The 20769-nt window shown below is 34.9% G+C and overlaps 2 protein-coding genes and 1 long non-coding RNA gene across 9 annotated transcripts in view; 2 read left to right on the top strand and 1 right to left on the bottom strand.

Moving 5' to 3' along the window:
* Nucleotides 1-917: 917 nt before the first annotated feature.
* LOC127842370 (heat shock 70 kDa protein 12A-like) lies at nucleotides 918-8592 on the bottom strand. 7 transcript variants are annotated; one of them, XR_008031564.1, is made up of 8 exons: nucleotides 8440-8576; nucleotides 7073-7365; nucleotides 5472-5612; nucleotides 4790-4941; nucleotides 4166-4387; nucleotides 3805-3961; nucleotides 2668-2802; nucleotides 918-2431 (listed from the first exon to the last, which is right to left on the bottom strand). XR_008031564.1 is itself a non-coding variant. In XM_052371834.1 (8 exons), exons 3-8 carry the CDS (start codon nucleotides 5608-5610, stop codon nucleotides 2397-2399), a joined length of 840 nt encoding a protein of 279 aa, XP_052227794.1. In that variant the 5' UTR covers nucleotides 5611-5612; nucleotides 8016-8052; nucleotides 8440-8581; the 3' UTR covers nucleotides 918-2396. The 7 variants fall into 7 exon arrangements, 6 of the variants coding, with proteins under 6 accessions (XP_052227794.1, XP_052227796.1, XP_052227795.1 ...); XM_052371834.1 differs by lacking the exon at nucleotides 7073-7365 and adding an exon at nucleotides 8016-8052 and having other exon boundaries at nucleotides 8440-8581; XM_052371836.1 differs by lacking the exons at nucleotides 7073-7365; nucleotides 8440-8576 and adding exons at nucleotides 8016-8052; nucleotides 8249-8383.
* LOC127842378 (uncharacterized) lies at nucleotides 6153-7447 on the top strand. Its single transcript, XR_008031583.1, has 2 exons — nucleotides 6153-6860; nucleotides 7226-7447. It is a non-coding gene; the product is annotated as an uncharacterized LOC127842378 (long non-coding RNA).
* A 4462-nt stretch (nucleotides 8593-13054) lies between the features above and the next one.
* The window catches only part of LOC127842365 (protein RCC2 homolog), a 28652-nt gene continuing 20937 nt past the window's right edge, over nucleotides 13055-20769 (top strand). Inside the window, exons 1-4 of the mRNA XM_052371828.1 lie at nucleotides 13055-13351; nucleotides 14972-15062; nucleotides 18082-18222; nucleotides 18902-19033. Of these exons, the coding sequence (XP_052227788.1) occupies nucleotides 13178-13351; nucleotides 14972-15062; nucleotides 18082-18222; nucleotides 18902-19033 (538 nt within the window). The 5' untranslated portion in view covers nucleotides 13055-13177. The remainder of the gene's footprint in view (nucleotides 13352-14971; nucleotides 15063-18081; nucleotides 18223-18901; nucleotides 19034-20769) is intronic.

The raw sequence follows: 20769 nt of genomic DNA, 5'->3' as shown, positions 1-20769 counted from the left end.
AAGGTCGACAACATTGAATTATCACACAACTCTCTATATTTTAATATATTTCTTTCACCTTCCTCGTTCACATTCGTGTACACACCAACGCATTAAGACAATGATTGTATAAACTAACTCCTATAGTTAAGGTCGCCGTGTCGTATTTAATATGGTGTCCCTCCTAGCGACTGGGAGGTCACGGGTTCGATCCACACTAGAGGGGTGTTCTTTAGATCTCTCCCAAAGACACCAAGTGCTGGTTCTAGGCCCAGAAAAAGGACTCGAAAGTGTTTGAATAAGCCTTTGAATCTCGATGCAATCGAACAAAAATAAATAGGTTTAAACTCAACTTAATGTTTACCTTCTATCAGCATCTGTCAATTGATCATGAAACTTATACTTATGTAGACCGGAAATGAACACACTCGTTTATTTGGTATTCAATAATAATAATAATAAAATCTATATTTAAAGAAGATAGACTTGTTAAGAAATACATCAGATGAAATCATGAATTTGATCAGCGCGAACGGAGTTTTACTCACCACCACTTGCTTAGAATATGATGTATAAATTGTTTAGTTTTAGTAGCCTGCAAGGGCTGACTTTTATGCTATTATTACATGCATGTGTTATAATTGACTTGTTTGAGAACATTTTACTATCAACAAGTCTTTTAGAAACCTGTTACTATCACAAACTGTTCTACTACTCTAAAACATATAATGTATATATACATGTACTGGTATCCTTAGAATGTTCCTCATTAAACGAATTTTGTTAATCCGGGTTAATACAAAGTATTATTATTATTATTACACTTGACTTATGGAGACCTAATAAATGTAAATGACAGTATATGTTGTATATTGCATAAACTCAAGTTAATTAGCCTCATTATACTTTGACGTAATTTGGACATATTTAATTACATATATAATTTCGATATTTATTGATATACTATAGTGTAATAAAAAATAAATCATGTATGAATCGTCGCAATTGAACGTGTTACTTCTTTTTATAACTACATTTTGTATAATATTTAGCTGTGTACTTTGTAAACACTGTATGCTATCTGTGTCCACTTTGGCCTTTGGTCTTCTGGGTGTATTGTTTAATAAACCAACATATAGACTGTTTAGTGTAAATACAACAAAATTATAAATACGTACTTAGATGGAAAAAAGTTACTTCAAAATGTGGTCCAGTCGGACATTTGTAAATATTTCACTCACTACTACACGTTTCGAATATTTCGCGTGAACAAAAAACTCACAAACTAACCAACCATTCAACCAGCAAAACAACATGGTGACGCCAATATATCCCTTTCAAAATTTGTTTGTGGGAGCATAAGAAATTCACTCTTTAAGCAATGTGTATTGATGCTACAAAGTATAGTAATGCTATAACATACATTCCAATTGAAGCAAACAGAGACTCGAATGAATCACGAAATAAGTAATTAATTCCGTAATGTCATTGATTGTATTTTTCTGAAATCAAATGATGGTATAGAATACATGTCACTCTGGTAGATTAAAAACTGCACTTGTGTTCAGACCAGAGATATTATGCACTGCAAGGACTACAATTTCTGTTCCGCCAAAGCACATCCATAAAGTGGTTGAACCCACTTCTCCATTTTGATCTGTGCAATTTACAACGAAGGAACCTATCTTGAAGCATTCTGGTTCGTCAATAAACTGAGGATTGGCTGACGTCGAAGCATAAAGACAAGCGTCGTAGTAAGTTATGCCATCTTGTGGAACAAATGTTTGTGTGCATGCACACGTATTTGCATCCAAAGCTTGGCCGATTTCGACAAGCTTTGAAAACAGACCAAACACTTTGCCCTTTAATGGGCCTTCTATGACAAGCCGATTAATAGGATGAGCATGTACATCAAACGACGTCGTCAGAGCAAGACCAAATGTGTATCTTGAAATACGGGTCTCAATCTGCCTCATGTTGTACCCAAACATTGTAGCGCCCTTCAATACAGCAAGGCCAGCTTCCTCAGGGATGATAACTTGCTTATCGGGAAATGCGAGTCTGATTTGCTGCTGAAGATATTTGGACTCAGAAAACCCTCCAACCATGACAATGGTATTAATGTTGTGGTCTTCGTTTGTAAAAATGGACTCTAGATGCTCGATGATGCTTCCTATAGGGCCTTTAAAAAGGGCAACAATAATGTTGGATGCAAATCTTAGTTTATCTCGGACCACACTAACGTGTGTGTCATAGACAGAATTCTTAAGAACCTCCTTAAGAGAAGAACCTGTCAACTTACAGACGATCTCATTCACAGATGATGGAATTCGAAATGTCACATTATTTGATATGTCATGTCCATTGTCCCGTTTTAGCAGTTCAAACGTTCTCATCAGTTCTAGATAGTCATCCATTTACTCAATCTTTAAGTGTTTAATGAGATCACAGCCTGCAATGTAATATACCGCTATCTATATCAATAGTGCCAACCCAAATGTACATTTCAACTAAAAGTATCATTATAATATCCATTATGCATGCTGCCTTTTCAAAACATGTCATATTTTATTGAGCATTAATGACAGCAAGGAATTCGCTGACTGATTCGACACACAGAACAGTTACTTACTAGCACCTGTAACATCCTTTTAAGTTAAAGCTGCACACGTTAATTGAAAATCATACCTGCTACGGAATCCATTAACATCTCAAAAGCTTCGTTCACTTTCAAGCCACCAAAGGCACCTCCGCTGGCTTTTGATACCTCCTTTAACCTGTTATCTGACGTTATTTCGTGGACTGTTATATCCACTGTTCCACCTGGTTTGTATACACACACGTGGGAAGTTTGCAGGAAAGTTTAAATTAGCAAGATATCAGAGGACATTTTCTATAGAAGAACACATACACGATTTTACCAGAATTTGTAGTTTAAAAAACAACATGCTTGGCAATTTCAATCAAAAAGACACACATTACTGTGTACTCAATACTTGGAACAAGTATAGATAAATAAACATTTATTTCAATGGCAACGATATTTTTGGAAAATCAAATTAAACAATAAGTTATGAAAACAAATCCGACGTGTTTAATACGTGTGTACATTCTGGAAAGCAATAAAAACATAGCGTTGCTAATTAATTTATTTAAGCAATACATGTATGTATGAAAATTCGTGTGAGCAATTTTTCTAATGGTAACTTTTAAAACTATAATGTTTTATTAAGCTACGTATACGACCCTAACAAGAGTTGTTAGTAAAACATGTATGCCCATCCCCTGCCCAACTTTTCATCAATGGTGAATGGTTCCAATCCCCCACATGAACATATCGGTATTCATTAAAATAAAAAACAACAACACTTAAACAGACTAGAACAGGTTTTGTTATGTACACATCATGCAGATCATTATACAATTCATGAAAGCATTCAGTTAAGTCCATATTGTATTATTATCGCAATTGAAAGTATGCTTCACCGGTTCTTTTCATGGGTGTTTACGGCACTTTAAATAGCAACTTAAATAACTAGTATTTCATGTGAGGAACCCCCTGACCTTTACCTTGGACACGTCGAACTCATAATCGATAGGCTTCTTCCTTTTATCACAAGTTATTATAATACTAATGTGCAAGGTTGCAAATCAAAGCGTTATCTACATATCGTGTGGAAACGAATGGTTTTTGGACCGATCATGACAGGTGCAGAGCAATATACCTCCGGTTTTAACTTGAGGTATGATAATAGTTCCTTAATTGCCTTTTTAGCCTTGAAACATTGACAATTATTTTGCCACTTCAAGTAGTGTCATGCCTACCACCAGCATCGCATACAGCATATCGCGTCCCGGGTGGAAATTTTGACATATCTACTGACGATGATGTTTCGCTGCGTTGCATGTTTGTATGGCGGCAAAATATTGAGGCCGCCTCTGGTTCTAACGCTAGGTTTAAACGTCCCATTTCAATTCCGGCCTTTGAAATATGTTAAGTAAAACGTTTATATAAGCCAAAAGTATGTACTTTTATATGTGCATTAATGCTCAAGTCGACACATCATGTACGTTCATAAAATGAAACCAACGTTGAAACGAATCGTATACGACAAATCGTATATAGAAATAATCTCATAGAATTGTTCAATTGCGTTGGCTCAATGTATTATTTAATTGCAAGTACCTCTCTTGCAGCTATTCGCATAAATTGTTTTGCTGTTTCGGACCATATAGCCGGCACTGTTATCACCCAATGAATGTCCGTCAAATGGATACCTCCTGTGTATTTATCGTTCAAAGCAGATAGAAGATCATCTTTTAACCATTTCATGGCAGAAGCAAAAACGTCCAAAGCTCGCATTTCTCGGCCTGCTATATCTTTGATCAGTGTGTGTTTTCCAATATTCTGAAATGTAATATTGAAGTTTTGTAAAAAGAATGCAAATATTCTACTCTTTTGAATAGCTGTAAAAACTATTTAATATATTGAGTAAGTTATTTAAACACACGCTACCCATGTTTGATGCCAGCAGTAGGTTGGTATACCATGGCAGCCCTTAATTTGAAAAAAACTCAAATTATATGTGAACTTTAGGAACTGTGGAGTTTATGAACAACTGGAATCTGTATCTAAAAAGTCGTAGTGCTATAGAAAATGTGCAATCAAAATATGAAGTACAATTGGACCTCAGTGTGTGTTAATTTAATCATATCGTGCTAGCTCGTTAAATTATTGACATATAATACCTAACATAAAAAATTGTATTAAGGGCGATCAAAGTAGGTTATAATGTTTACAAATCATTACCTTTTCATTATATAAAGTCATCTTAAAAAAATGAAAACAGAAATATTCAGTGTGACGATTCGTCTCTATAAGCTGCAAGTATCTCGTTTCTGCTTCATAACCAAAGGCCTCCACTGTTGTTCCATCCGATCGTAGAATTATGATTGTTGGTGCTTTAAGACAGATATGAATTAGAGTTATATAATCGACTGGGTAATGCACGTGCATTTTACTTTTGTCGAGTACATGTATTGATGGCAGCGTCTTGTGTTTATACATATTAATTCTGCATCAAAATAGATGTTAATATTAAGGTCCACGCATTCAGACCTTCTGCATAATGTCTGCCATGTGTGCTGTATTAGACAAAGGGTGTTTATGCTAGTATCATTTATGAATTTAAAGTTTTCCGAAAACAATTACGTAGAATACATTTATTCAAAGGAAGTTCGAACGAATAAACAAAGTGCACATATTTGTAAGATCACATATAATTACATGCGAAATTAAATAAAATATACCATTTGAAATCATAAGTAATATTATTATCTTATATAACTTTCGCTTTCTTATGAAGAGTATTACTGAAGTCCGCCTGAAAGACTTTGCTTAAGAGCAATGATACAGACAATGTTTTTTATGTGTGGCTGTTAAAGGTAGTGAAACATCCTTCAACGATTAATGTTTGTCTGAGAATGTATACCTTTTGACGAAATAAACTGATGAGCAGGCCAGTGTTTTGCTTTAACATCGGTTGGATCCTTCTCGTAATCATGCTTGAACGAATAAGCCCATCCAGAGTAGGTTGTGCCAAAATCTATACTGGCACTTATTAATGCCATTTCTGTTGAAAAATTATCATTCAGTTACTTATACGTGTAACGCATTCCTCGACATATTTATAAATGCATATATATCATAATTGTTTGTAAACATAAAGCAAACATAAATGTGTATATATCATTATTAGAATTCAATTTTAACGATATCATTACTGTAAGGTAACACTACACGAAATAATTTTACAAAATAAGAAAAAGAGTTTTGTTGTTTCTATTAAGGGAAATGAAGAACACATATCACTTATAAATCGCATTGAATGCCAATATTCGGTATTGGTGTGGCCAAAACATATCAATAGCACTGTGTATAAATATCATATATGTGGTCAACGTAAGTTCAAGATGAATAATATAAATTTGTGTTTAAATTCAACACGGCAATTTAAAAAAGCGATGTTTTCCCATAGTATAACCTTGCTGCGTGAATATTTAAATTTGCTGACTCATTGTCTTTTCATTATGAATGCTCTTAAGAAATATTTCCGTCATTTAAAAGAAGAACACTTTCAGCAGAGCTGCAGATATATAGAGAATAATAGGTTAGTGTTGATTATAGATCAGGTTTATCATGCGAGGCTTAGAAAACAAAAAGCACGAGCCTTGGCGAGTGCTTTTTCGTTTTCGTGCCGAGCATGATAAACCTGATCTATAATCAACACTAACCTATTATTCTATTTATCCCACTTTTTATTCAGTAAACTTTTTTTATTTAAACAAAATAAGTTTTCATGAGTGTTTGTCGTACTTTGATAATGACTGTAGTGTAACCAAGGTCAGTGTATTACTCCGCGTTCCAAAAATAACCGCTGATCAAATAATCATTTTTTTAAATCAGAATATCGTTCTGTAACAAAGTGTCGAGCGTTATTAATTACAATTTTAATCATATTGAATTGCAAATCTTTAAGTTTTATGATATCAATATGACATTAAGTTGTTATATACAAGGAACTACATTTGTTTACAACGTAGCCTAACACCACACACAATTCACTTTCGATATCAAACTATCGAGTCGATCACGAGGTGCACAATATTTCCTTCTTTGTTATAATATTTGGTTATTTCGTGACGAAATAACAAAGATTACTTGGATTTAAGCTAATTATATACATTAACATTTTGAATGTTGAAAGTGGCACCAAAGAATTGTGAGGCAAAGTTGTTCGAACTAGAGAAAGACATTTGCTGGTGAAGTGACTGGGTGGGGCGAACATCAAGATCAACTTGTTCGACGGTAGACAGTGGTTGTCTAGGCTGCATTTCGGCCATAGTTTCGGTGCATGAAGGTGAACAAGAGGAATCTGTTGGATTGTTACATTTACTGGACTGAGCAAGAATGAACACTTTTGCTGCTGTTCAACAGATACGTTGGAATAATTGGTTATGGACTGGACATTTTTTGCCCTGTTATGGCCATGGTTTCAGTGGGTGGAATGTTTGCATTTCGAAGTTTTTTTACCAGGAATTTGCGAACTGAGTGGTTCGTTATTCTCTTGTGCTTGAGAAAGCTGGCGTCTTTTGCCATGGCCTTCAGCATCTGACCTAGCTTGTTGACACCCAATTGTTGACGCAAGAACCACTGGGATGCAGTGTCATTTGTGCGTATTGCCAGGTTGGAAAGATGCTTTGAAGATAAATCAGATGGACACATATCCGAGTACAGCTTGTAAATTAACACAGGATTTCTTGGTCCAGACGATTGTTTTCTACGGTCAAAGGGGAGCAACTCGAACTGACTTCTTCAAAGGGGAGCTACAACAACAGAACCTATTTGCATAGTGTTAAATTTACCTAATACTAGAGGTTTTAATAAAAATAAATGACAAAAAAACACGTTTTTTTTGCTACTTTTCTTTGTTTTAAGGTCATTAAGATTGACAAACATTTGAGATTGTTTTTATTATTGATGCACTTGGCAAATACAGGTGACGAGGTGCGTGGGAAAAAGTAGTCCCGGTTCGGCAGTTGATGACGTCATTTCGTGCCATTGATTATAGCCTTGCCGTTGATTATAGATGAAATTTAATCAACGGGGCTTTAATCAACCGATTTCGCTGTAAAAGTGGGATAAAACAACATACCTTCTTTAGCCAACTAGCTAAAAGACTCAAACAGAAAACTGGTGTATCAGTAAATTAAAAGTTACATATTTCAACACACACACCTATCTATCTATAAGAGCTAAGTTGGCAAAACAAATCATAAAGCTATCAAATTGAAATGAAGACATTAAACGTTTATAATTGGGTCATGCGAGATAAAACATGGATATATTTGGAGTTTGATACTGGGCAATTGCGTGTTTTAATATAGATCAGACAAATGTCATAAAACATTTTTATTTAGCATACTTAGAAAATGAATTGTACAAAACAATATATAATGCAATATTTTAGCATTACTTTTAGAACTTGGAAACTCTATACTCAGCAAACGTTTCTGCAAATAAAATCATGACATGGTATGGCAACACAATTAAATGGTGTTCTAGTTTACAAATTGTTATTTGGTTCAATGTGAACTATACCTATTCATATTACCATGTTATATTAAATTCAATTCATAAACTCTTTAAGAATCTACTAGCATATACGCGTAAAAGAATGTGTGAGATAAAATATAAATCAAAACCTACATTAGAAAGAGAGCTTTAAAATGACCACTGTCTATTTACATATTAGTATGAAATCCGTATTTCTTCTACTTTCGTTTACGTTTTCTTCTATGCAATATTTTAAAGGACACATACATTAGCACATACGGAAAAACGGTCAACAAAATTAATTAACTAAAAGATTACGTCTTTAACAAAATTGAAAGACTTACTTAATTCAAGCTATCCAATTATACAAAAAATGACATATCCAATACAAAGTATGCGATATCGCAATTGTAAGTTCTTATCGTTTTTAACGGGTATTTACACCGAGCTTGAGCTGTATCTATAATTATTCAAGTTTGTCCCAGTGCGTTTTGATTATCGAATATCCATATCATGTAACAGTTACGCGTATGCATTTAAATAATGAGTTGGACATGCAATTTTATATGTATACGCGTATGCATTTAAATAATGAGTAGGACATGCAATTTATATAGGTTAATTAATTATGCACCCCTCTCTCTCCACCCGCTTTGAAGAAGTGCTTGCAAATATTGTAAACTTTTAATTTTAGCACCAAATTATAAGGTGTGTAATTGCATTACACCAGTGTTAGATGATAAATATTATTGTGTAGAATCGAAAAACAAATAACACAATCCGTAATTTTATTCTATGGAATGTGTCCAAGTAGGATTGACTTGATTTGCGCAAAATTGCATACAGATGCACGAAATTGCCAACAGGTTATTGTCTGGCGTATCTTCATTTTATACTGTTGCATTTTTTTTCCCATAAATTATAAAAGGATTCAATTCTTTGTTTTATTTTTTGATTTTGTAAACAGACTTATTTTAAAACAATATAAGTCTTAAAATGAATTTAAATAATAAATATTCTTATTGTATGTAGCAATATATTGATTGTGCATTCAAACACATAATGTAAAGCACAATAAATTCATTTTTGTGGTACAGTGTGTATTTCCCGTTGCCTGGCAAGCCTGGTCTGACACCGAGACACTGACGAAAACACATATATATTATTCAATACCTATCAATAGTTTCATCAACGGACTGAGAAAAGCCAATTTCTCCAAAACTGTTAAGCAATTAACAGTATTTTATGAACACACAAGACTTTCCAGCAACAACTATTGTTCAAGTTCCCAGGTATCTCTGTTATTGGATGTAAACGTTAAAATGATTATAAAAGAGTAATTTGTGTTTATTACAACACAATACACTTGGTATATACACAATAAATTCATTTACCCAATAACTGTACTTCATCAGGTCAGATTTTTAGCTTACAACTGTAAAACAATACACAGTTTTGCCATGTTGTATTTACTTGCATACAATTGTTTTGCCATGTTATATTTACGAGTATACTATATATATCATTACAATTATATTTTAGACTCTCAGATTCGATATTAAATATTTGTTAAAATGAAGTTATTATTAAATTTGGCGGTATAATATATTTGTTTGCAAAACTTGATAAAACAAGACTTCAAATTGGAGACCAAAGCACGTGCTATCTTTTTAGGGGCCTCTTATACATTGCCTCGGACTACAGCATGACGCATTTGTAAATACGTGTTTAAATTACATAGCATACAGTAATCGTTTTGTAAACCAAGTATACATTTAAATAATTGTCTTTGAAAAAAAAAATGTCAATGTATACTAGATCACCAAATAATGCACCTTTAATTGTTAAGGAAGGGGTACGTATCATTATCTTTTTTAATGGAGTAATTTAATGCAATTTTATTCTTTGCATCATAATAATTTCAGTTATATGCGTTTGTTAAAAATTGATTTAAAAATGGTATGTCATTGGTCTTATATGTTGCAATTTGTAAACACTAGATTTAAAAAACAGTTTTGTCGTCTAAAAATAAAAATTTGTGTCATCAAGCTATTTATAGAAACATAATATTTTAATATATATAGTAAAAGATCATGCTGGGGCATCAAATGTATTGAATGCAATGTTATGCAGGCCTCTTGAATTCTAAAATACCACCCGTTTATTTTTCAGGTGCACACATTTCTTGTTAAGCGTGATTGCATCGAAAGAATCCGGCCTGTTGAAAGGATTTGAACTCATTTTCCTGTGTGGAACCAAAACGTTCCCGTAGTGAGGATGGACCTTGGTCTCGTGGGTGCGTAATGGCCGCATATATGCTCAACGTAAAACTTAAGCTTTACCAGAGGGAGAACTGATTACGAGAGTAAAGAGGTTTAAGACGGCTTTAAGGACCTCCAAAATTTTCGCTTGGTCGAGATTATTCGCAAACATTTAAGTGCAAACACAAATTAACCTCATTATATTGCAATTAAAAATTAATCATGACTTTTGGGCATTGCCTTATATTGATCAAATTGCAGTAGAGTTGCTGAAAAATCTTTAAAATGCACAGCAGATATAGAACTGACCTGAAAGAACATACTTACAAACTAAACTTAGTGAGATCAAACCCTTGAGTTCACGATAGTCTGGCTGTACTAGCTGTTGCCTTCGTGCTCACTTTCCCAAAAGGCAAAACGTTTAAATGGTTTATGGGATATCCAGAGAACACGAAAAGGGGAACACGAACAGTGTAGCTTAAATATTAAACTTTCCAATTTGCCATTGACCTTGCGATAGCATGACACGTCCGTGCATATGTAGATCGTCCTAATGAACGCTATATTTGAGCGAAGATTCTTGACAATCCTAAAATACGCATAGACGTTTTGAGGCACATACGAAATGGAGGATCGACAATATGGCATTCAAACTGGGGACAGGCACGACACTCAGTTCCATTATTATCTTCACTTCTACCAAGATCATGTGTGCAAAACTTATTTCCTAAATATGGCTGTTGACTTTGAGATCTTATTCTTAGGTTTTCAGGGACCTGTAATTTGGACGCCACATTGTCATTATCACCGCTACCAATGAAATCAACTAATGCTGGGAAAAGTTATTAGCCGGAAAATAAGGTCAGGTCACCAATAACGGAATATAGTAACTACTTTTCATAAGAATTATTGATAAAACGAATTCGTCTAATGTAAGTTTAGTATGAATGAAAACTTTTTGCCATTTTAACATGCGCTAAAATTGTATGAAACAACAAGTACAACACTTTTTAGAATAGCTCCTATGACTTGTGTGTCGTACTTTATAATATAATGTTATTAATTTGTTGAATTCATATTGGCTTTGTTATTGAGCTGAACAAATTAAGGGCTGAGTTCTTTAAGTAAACTGCAATATTATATTTTAAAGATCTAAACTTTGAACCAAAACAACTTCAAAATGGCGTCCAAAATTGTTGAAATAGATTCTCATATAAGGCCGAGTTTGTCCTGGTTTCTGACTGGCTGAATCTCGTATTGGGCGACCCTTTTCCGTATTGGCCGTGTTTTTTTTCCATATTCGCCGACTTTTTCTCGTATAATGCGAGTTTCGAGCTTTATTGGCGAGGCTCAACTTGTATGGGGCGAACAAATTGAAAACATTCTCGTCTAATATTATAAAGTTAATTAATAATGCTTGGTAATTCCAGAAATATTTGACATGTATTTGCTTGGATTTACAAATGTTTCCAAACAAGATAGTTATTACTGAGAATGAGTATTAGTTTCAGGAGACAATTATTTATGGCCAATATCAATTTATATGTCAATATCCACATACATTTAATGAACTGTATATTTCGATCTAGTGTTATACACAGCCTCATATTATTTGGAAGTTGAACTCAAAATATAATTAAATGTTATTATAATGATCAATTTTATTTTTCGTTGACTTCTTTCACTTAAACACACTATTGATATTTAATAATTGTTTTTCAACTGTCTGCTGTGGTCACACGCGGAACAGCAAACCAAAAAGCGAAACGTACGGTGCAAAATAAGGTGGGACAATCTGATTTCCAAGCGATTTCTTAAAATACATAAACATTGAAGTGATTCTGGCGGTTAGCTCTTGTGGGTTCTTACAGGTAGGGCCAATAATCATATATCAATGGGTAAATAGTAATAAATTGGGCCTGGGGGCAAATACAATGCAATACACTATACTACCTCGTGCACAAAAGAATCTCCTAGTCGTGTACGTCTGGTCAGTCCGCTGTCTGCTTCGAAAGAGAGCGCGGTCCAGCAACGGCGATCCCAGCAGGCATCAGCATCCATCCGATTGGTCGCGAGTTCCATCCCTGGCAGCATGGTCCCGTCACATGAACGTCTCACAAGCCGGGTACCTCTCTACAGGGGGGCGTGGCACCGGATGTCACTGACACTACAACATCAAGGATAAACAAGTTGAGTTTATGGAAACAGAGCAATGTTGAATAATTAAGTAAATAGTGTTTAAAGCTCGGATTGCAGGCTGATACAATGAAATAAACTCTTTTTTAACGAAAGAGGTCAGACAAATTTAATTATAAACCTTTTTGTCGCGCTATTGATGATGTTCCGCTATAGGCGATTCGGCTATTTTGATCGATAATACATTCAAAACAGAATCTCATGCACGACTGGATTGAGATACATTTTGAAACAATATAACGACTTTCTTAATCCCATTAATAAGATCATGGACCGCTGCAGAATAAAACTTCAATGAAATAAACCGAATGTAACGATATATACTTCGTTGGTTGATTTGTAAGGTAATGTTCACATGCCGTGCAATACTTCAATATTAGTGTCGTGTAACCTTAATTGTTCACATTGATGAAACCCACCGTACAATGGAACGGAAAAGCCGAGATATAGCGGGAATATTATCGACCAATGGCAACAGTCCGATTCTCCAACTACTGAAACTTCGTATGTTTCCGTCGATCGCAAGACCGGCAAAACAGATAAACAACACCAAATTTTTGGCGGCACAAAAACGTCAAAAATAACGTAATCAGGGACACATTCGCGATCAAATCACATTCAAAGCATGCCTCCGAAGAAGCGCGAAGCAGGAACTGACGGTGCCAAGAAGCCAAAAGCGAAACGCCAGAAGAAAAAGAAGGACGAATTTGACGAGTCTGAATCCGAGTCGGACAATGAGCAACACAATGGAAATGGGGCTTCAGCGATTGTGGAAGACACCGAACCCCCTATTGACATTGTAACTAATCACGTTTTCCATTTAAAATTATCACGGTGTTTACAATGTTATTTAAGTTATTAGGCATATCAGAGGAACAAATATATTTTTAATGGCGTCCAAGCACTATCCGAATTCGAGGAGTCCGGACATTAAATGGTGGTGCAGCGATTGTGGTAGACACTGAGTACCCTATTGACACTGCAAATAATAATGTTTAAAATGTATTAAAGTTATAAGAGAAGGAAAGCAATTAAGGTTGAAATGAGCCCAAACACTTTCAAAATTTCAGGATATTAATATGTTGGCTAGATTGCACTTTACCGTTTACGCAGTTGTCTACCACTATCGAATAAGCGGGGGTTTGGGGGCGGTAGCCCCTGATACTTAGGAAATATATAGGATAAAAAAGGATTATTAGGTTTGTTGTTAGGTGTTGCGGGTTAGGGTTAGGGTATGCTTTTCCGTTTGTTGTACGTACCGGTAAAGTGCAATTGCCCCAAAATGTTTTGATCCTATTTGGGAATAAAATGGTGCAGCAGGGATTTTTTTAAGACACCAAACTCTGTATTGACATTGTAAATAATAATTTTGTTATAAATATTAGCTGCTGTCTTGAAAAACTGGGTTTACAGGGGTTTTTCAGCACTGTCTGCGCCTCCGGACAACGGAGGCACTCTCAAAGCAAACGGACCTGATCCCAAACCGAAATTATAAAAAAAAATCCCAATTTCCCAAAAAAAAAAAAAAAAAAAAAAAAAAAAAATTTTTTTTTTTTTTTTTTTTTTTTTTTTAAGAATGAAGTGTCTTATTACTTGTGTGACTAACCAGTGTTTGTTTTGGTCAAAAATATTTGCTATAAGGTTTTGACTGTTCAATTCTTATCACAGAGTGTAACTGTAACTGAAAAACAAAACTGCAGTAATTGAATTAACGTTGAACATGCCCAATATTGCATCTGTTTACATGAAGAAGACAAAATAACCAAATAAAAACAAATTTATTTGTTAAACCACTGAATTCTTTAAGCATGATTAATTCACAATTTTTTCCCAAATGAGCCGTTTCATCGAAGCAAAAATTCCCAAAATGACCAATTTTGTCGATAAAAAATTCCCAATTTGGTCAGACTCCTTTTCCCAAAATAGGCAGAAAAACCCCTGGTTTAATGCCTTTGCGTAAAGTGTCTAATGAGATAAGTCTGTCCAGTCCGCATAGGCTAATCAGTGATGACATTTTCCGCTTTTAAGGATTTTTTCATTTGAAGGAACTTTTTTTTTACAAAAATCTAGTCTATGGGGAAAGCATCCCAATAAACCTGTGCTAATTTGCTCATGCTTATTTTGGACTTAAAATTACACGCCAAGGCCCTCGTTTGGAAGTTTTTGGGGCCGAAAGTCTAAATAATTTTTGATGTTGGGTATTTGAATTTCTGCACTAAAATTGACGAAAAAAAAACCAACACGGTGCAGGGTTCTTATGCCACATCTAACCAGATCCGAACAGTCTGGTTTAGCAGTTTAAGTTTTTGTTGCCCTGTTCTTATTTAAAGCACTAATCTAAAATAAAGACAAGTCTCAAACATTGTGCCTGTAATGTAACTGTTTCTAGCAATTTACAACATGTCTTATTTCATTCTAGACCCTGGAAGCACCAATGCTGAATGGAGAACTGCTCATCTGTGGAATGATGAACTGGGACCTGTCTGGTCGGAAGGCTCTCCCTAAAGGAAGTATGAATTGTAGTTAACCCTTTACCACTTAGATACATATTTTCACGCGTTTGTAGTCCCTTAGAAAGTTAAATTGAATTTTAAACCTTTCTTACTAGATTAAAGTTTTTAAGGCTTCAACTGCAAACCTTAGATACTGATGAGCAGCAAACAGCATAAAACCTGAACAGACTGAATTACTCGCAGGATGTTCTGGTTTTATAATGTTGGCACATAGCCATTTTCACTTTGCTTCTGAGTGGGAAACCTAGGCTTAATGCATGTGGGTAAATCATTGTCCCAGATAAGCCTGTGCAGTCTGCAAGGACAGCACTCTTCGCCTTAACTGGTTTTTTGTTGAGGAGAGACTTCCTTTAAACGAAAAGTTCCATAAAAGCAGATGCCCATACAGGCTCATATGGGACATCACTTTATGTGCACACTTTAAGCCCATTTTTTCCCTGTACAGAGCTCCAGATAAGGGTCGTATTTTCGTAATTACGAATTATTTTCAAGTCCGTTACGTATTTATTTCAAAATCTTGTCATACCATTAAGAATTACAAAATCAAGTTACAAATATTATTTTTACATCGGTTCGTATCGATTTTTATTGAGTTCTTTTCGCGTATTAAAGATCTTTGTGGTGCTTATATAGAATGGTTATCGGCTTTGTTTAACAAAGCGCATTTTTTCCAATAAAAGCGGCGTATACAGTCTCAGTGTTTTTTTTCACTTATAGGGGAATGGTGGCGGGGCCCGTACAAAGGGGAAAAATGCGTCGTTTTTTAGGAAGAGGGGAAAATTAAAATTCACTTGTTTATATGTAATGATATTTATTATATTAATACACATGTTTGTATGAATATAATATTGACAGCTGAATGTCTTTGTACTTTTTCTAAAAATTAAAATATATATCAATGATTTTTTCAACATTAGTTTCAGACAGTTCAGCCTTCATGCACAGTCTCAGTTTTCTTAGCCATTTTGAGTCGAATTGGGATCTTTTAAATCGATAAAATGGCAAATTTGAGCATTTTTTATCAATAAAATTGACCAAATTGGAATGATTTTATCAACAAATATTGACACAATATAGATACATCTGGCCTTTTCCTGGCCATTTTGGGAGAAAAATGCAATTAATGTGAAAAGTCAACTGATTTGGGAAAAACTATTTAATATAACTCTTTATAATAATTCTAAATAATGTAAATTATAGTTAAATACTTTGTTAGTTGTTTATGAAATAAATTTGAGATATATTTATCATGATTATGAGACAGTTCTTTCTAAAAAAAAAAAAAAATTTTTTTTTTTACTTCTGGAGGGGATTTTTTTACAAAATGGGGGAAAAATATATACTCTTTTTTGAGAGGAATGGGGCCGAATATCGGCCCCGAAATTGCCATAAAAAAACACTAAGTCTATCTGTCAAAAAACAATGGCGGCGCCAAGAGAGCGTTCTAAAAAACTGCAAAGCGCCCAAAAACACGCTTTTAACATATTGTACGCAAAATGAGCCGAAGTTAAATGTTTGGAAAGACATTATAGAAAAGATCTTATACCATGTTATATGTTCAGTTGCCGACACAGTCCGAAAAGCTAAACAAAAACGCAACATGATGGGTCCAAACTTAAAACAAAAAAAACATTGAACGAGTGGAAGGGACAAGTCCCGTGGCTAATCGTTGAAAAGATTGAAGGGGAGACCCGTTTTAATTGTGAAATATGTAAAAATTCATCTAAGGCATGCAATCTAAGCACAGTTTGGGCATATGAAGGTATTTGAAAAATAAAATTGTATAATACTGAAAAGACACTGTTGAACTTGTATAAATAAAGTTGCTAGTATGTTTATTTTGATTTTTTTTGCATGAAAATAACCATTATTGTTTATTTTTAGGTCATTGAGAAAAAATAAGAATTATTTTCCAAAACTTAGTAGTTACGTTAAGAATAAAATTTCAGAGTTAAGAATTCTTTTTGAAAATCTGGTAGTAATTTAAGAATTTCACAAAACCTTATCTGGAGCTCTGCCAGTACAAGGCTCACTGTTTTTGGGTACTCTAAATCACAAGGTTCTCATTATACCCTTGAGGGTTTGTCAGTCTTCATAAAAGTTCTTAATTTGTGGAGACAACAACTCCCACTTTTCCAAGTTGTGAGAATTGAAGCTTTATATGTCATCACTCTGAAGCATAGATGTGCAAGACAGTTTTATTGTGAGCCGCATAGTCCTAAGTTATTAGCCTTTGAACTGCAATTTTAACCCTTTGCATGCTGGGAAATTTGTCGTCTGCTAAAATGTCGTCTGCTGAATTAAAAAAATTAGCATTTTTTTTCAAAGAATACTATCAGAATAGCAAACAGTTTGGATCCAGATGAGACGCCACGTTCTGTGGCGTCGCATCCGGATCCAAACTGTTTGCAAAGGCCTTCAAAATTTGGTTCCCGCACTGAAAGAGTTAAGCGTTAATTTGATCAGGAACAAATTGTTTATGCCCCGATTACAACGATCTGAGTTTAACAAAAAACTACTGACGACATATTTACTCGAAAGTGTTTGGTGGGCGTGCGCATTACATTTTTATGAATTTTAACAAAAATACCTAATTTTTACTGCTCATATTTCTTTTAAGCTATGTTTTATTTTCAGATTTAATTCTATGAAATAAATAACTTCTGTTCTTTAATTATTTGCCGGACATTCTGACCGGCAACATAACATTTTCAATCGGACCTGTCTCAAAAACGTTGGTCAGGTCTGACGGTCCAGCACTTTTGGGAATATCTGCTATTCGATTACTATCTTCTTCCTTTACTAATTAACATCAAATTACATAATGACCAATGCATTCACTTATGTATTCTTAAATTAATAGTCAATGCAAGAATCATATGCCAATACAAATTTTAATGTAAATATGATCTAGACACAAAATCTGATTTAGAATTGATATAATGATCCGTCTAAATAATATGACTTTTTGAAGACTTGTACTCCTATTTCAGTTGAACAATTTTTGCAATTTCAGTGAAAAGCAAAGGTGGTCCAAATCTGTGGAAGCCAAACCGTATTTCAGGATTCACGGACGTCAAGATACGGAGTGTCATATCTGGCTGTGTGAGCTCACATAGCGTGGTCATTGACACTGATGGAAAGGCGTACACATTTGGTAAGCCTAACATCGTCAGTTACATACATTAGTAGCATACATCAGTGTTTTTATTTGGACCATATTTGAGCATGAGATTCACTGACTTAATTCCCATTTGAAATCCACCCACCCCCACCCCCCCCCTCCCAAAAAAATAACTAAATAAATAAAAATAAACTTTAATTTTTAGATAATATCTGTATCCAGCTTTATGAGGTGAACCTTTTTTAAGATAATATTGAAAATGCCTCAATTCTCAATTTTAAAGTATAACCAATTTCCCAATTTTTGTTAAAAAAAGCAATATTTATCCTATCCAAAAAGACTCGCCCCATATCCAAAATGGGACAACAAGAAAAAAATTTTTTTGGTAAAATGGATACACGTGTGGTGCATATGCATTTGGTAAGTCTTAATAAAACATTCACATTAAGTACTCGAATTTGATTGGCAGTCCGGTTATAATGGCAGTTTATAAAATACTATTGTTTTCACCCTGAATTATATATTATATCAATATGTATTACACAGCTAAACTTTATTATAACCCAGTTAAACAACGAAACTATGAATATGGTCTGCAATTGCAGCATATAACACTGCTGAATTTCAGGGCAGCATATAACACTGCTGAATTTCAGGGCAGCATATAACACTGCTGAATTTCAGGGCAGCATATAACACTGCTGAATTTCAGGGCGCAATGAGAAAGGTCAGCTTGGCCTAGGACATACCAACCGTGTTGACATCCCCACAGTGGTGGACTGCCTCAGTGAATGTAAAGTGATCAGTGCAGCCTGCGGTCGCAACCACACCCTCTTTCTGACAGGTAGGTCAGCCAGTGACCAATGAACCTGCGCACGCCATCACACTCTCTTTCTGACTAGTAGGACAGTGTCTTACTTATTCAGGGGGTTTAAAATTCCGGATTTGTAGGCTCCCGGACCAGTTTTAAAATTGGCGTAAATCCAAGGAGTTTTTTTCAGGGGGGGGTGAGGGGGTTTGGGTGCAAAAAAGTCTCTGTATGAAGTATTTTGGTGACGAATCGCGAAATCCGGGTACTTGCGATTAATCCGGACCATGTCAATTCGGCAGAAACGTAAAAGTTCGGCTGCCAATCGTTTGCATGCGTTACTATTCGTATGATACCGTCTGTCTTAAAGCAATAAATTGATTGGCCGGTTCTTCTGGAGCTCCTTTTGTTTAAAAGTATTCTGCTAAATCAAGTGCAAAAAAGAACAAAGAAAATCGTCCGTTATGTTGTTAAATAGTACAAATTATCACAAACTATTTGCCTAATTCTATTTCAATTTAATCTTTGCAAACATACTAAATTATGAAAAATGCAATGAATATAGTGCAAACGTGTACAAATGTAATAATGAGAGAGTAAGTTAAAAAAATCCCCCAAAAAGGGAAACGCAGAAAAAATTCACCTCCTAAGGGCTGCGGACTCCTTCCCCCAAAGTAGTGTGTGGGCGCTGTGTTTTTAAAAACGCCGTAAATGGCTTGGGATTCCAAACATCGGCTTTCAAATGCAATTGTGTTTATCTTTTTCTATACTTTTCAGTGACAAATAATATCGTTGGTGTTTTCAGTCACGCAGAAAACTACTAAAATTATATAGATCTAGCTTCCGTATATATATATATATATATATATACAGGCATTTCCCCAGGCGGTTTTAGCACAGCGGGCCCGCTGTGCCTGAACTTCGAAATCCATTTTGCCGCGGCGCTTGATTTTCCGATCATGTCGCCGCGACGCTTGTGAATTTGTCAAGCCCTTGCAAGCCGTGATCCATATATTTTGATCAGACGCAAGCACGATTTACGGGTCGTGTATAGGGGTCAGTTATGGTGTCTGTCCACTTAAAATGGTCAAAAAAGATCCATTATAAACCGGTATACGCGGCGTAAGAGTAATTAAAGGTATGCTCAATTTTGTGTTGTTTTATTTTAATTGCATGCAAATATTTCAGCGATGTTTAAAAAAACACTATTGCTTGTTTCGGTAGTGCGTTATTGAAGAACAGAACATAACATGCGTTTTATTATAACTTGCACAATCTACATCGTCAGTCTAACAAAACAATCAAGGCATGAGTAAGAATATTCATGTCACATTAATCGTATATTTTCAGAAAAATAAAGTATATATTTCAGCGTAATTGAAGTTGTATTTTTAATTAATTGGAGTAAAACCCCTCATTTGATTGCTACCGCCAACTAAAAATGTGTTCACAGCATTTTATAAAAATTTAAAGAACCTTCATTAAATGCATTAACAGCCTATAGTCAGAGCACGCTATAAACCCTCAACAAAGTTTTCTTTAGCTTTTGGGCATGACAGAATGATACGATTTTAGAAACGACCAAGGCCTGTATCTGGGAAATCTGCAATTATCTATTTCTTCGTTAGTGCTACTAATGAATCGTCGCTGTCAAATAGTGCATTAAATACAAGTGAAAGTTTCCAGGACGTTGTTAGTGATCCTGAAACCTCCGACCCACCTACCAAGCGACTCAAACAGCGAGCCATTGGGTTCGAAAGTAGTTGGAAGCA

Source organism: Dreissena polymorpha, chromosome 8, assembly GCF_020536995.1.
Source record: "Dreissena polymorpha isolate Duluth1 chromosome 8, UMN_Dpol_1.0, whole genome shotgun sequence".
Classification (NCBI taxonomy): Eukaryota; Metazoa; Mollusca; class Bivalvia; order Myida; family Dreissenidae; genus Dreissena; species Dreissena polymorpha.
Note: the sequence above shows the minus strand (reverse complement) of the source record. Positions and strands in the feature narration are given on the sequence as shown.

Coding starts and splice junctions, on each gene's coding strand:
- LOC127842370 (XM_052371835.1), bottom strand. CDS start 5,610: ATGGCATTAATAAGTGCCAGTATAGATTTTGGCACAACCTACTCTGGA. Junction 4,388..4,789: donor TGACTTTATATAATGAAAAG/GTAATGATTTGT, acceptor ATTACATTTCAG/AATATTGGAAAACACACACT. Junction 2,432..2,667: donor GTTAATGGATTCCGTAGCAG/GTATGATTTTCA, acceptor ATTACATTGCAG/GCTGTGATCTCATTAAACAC.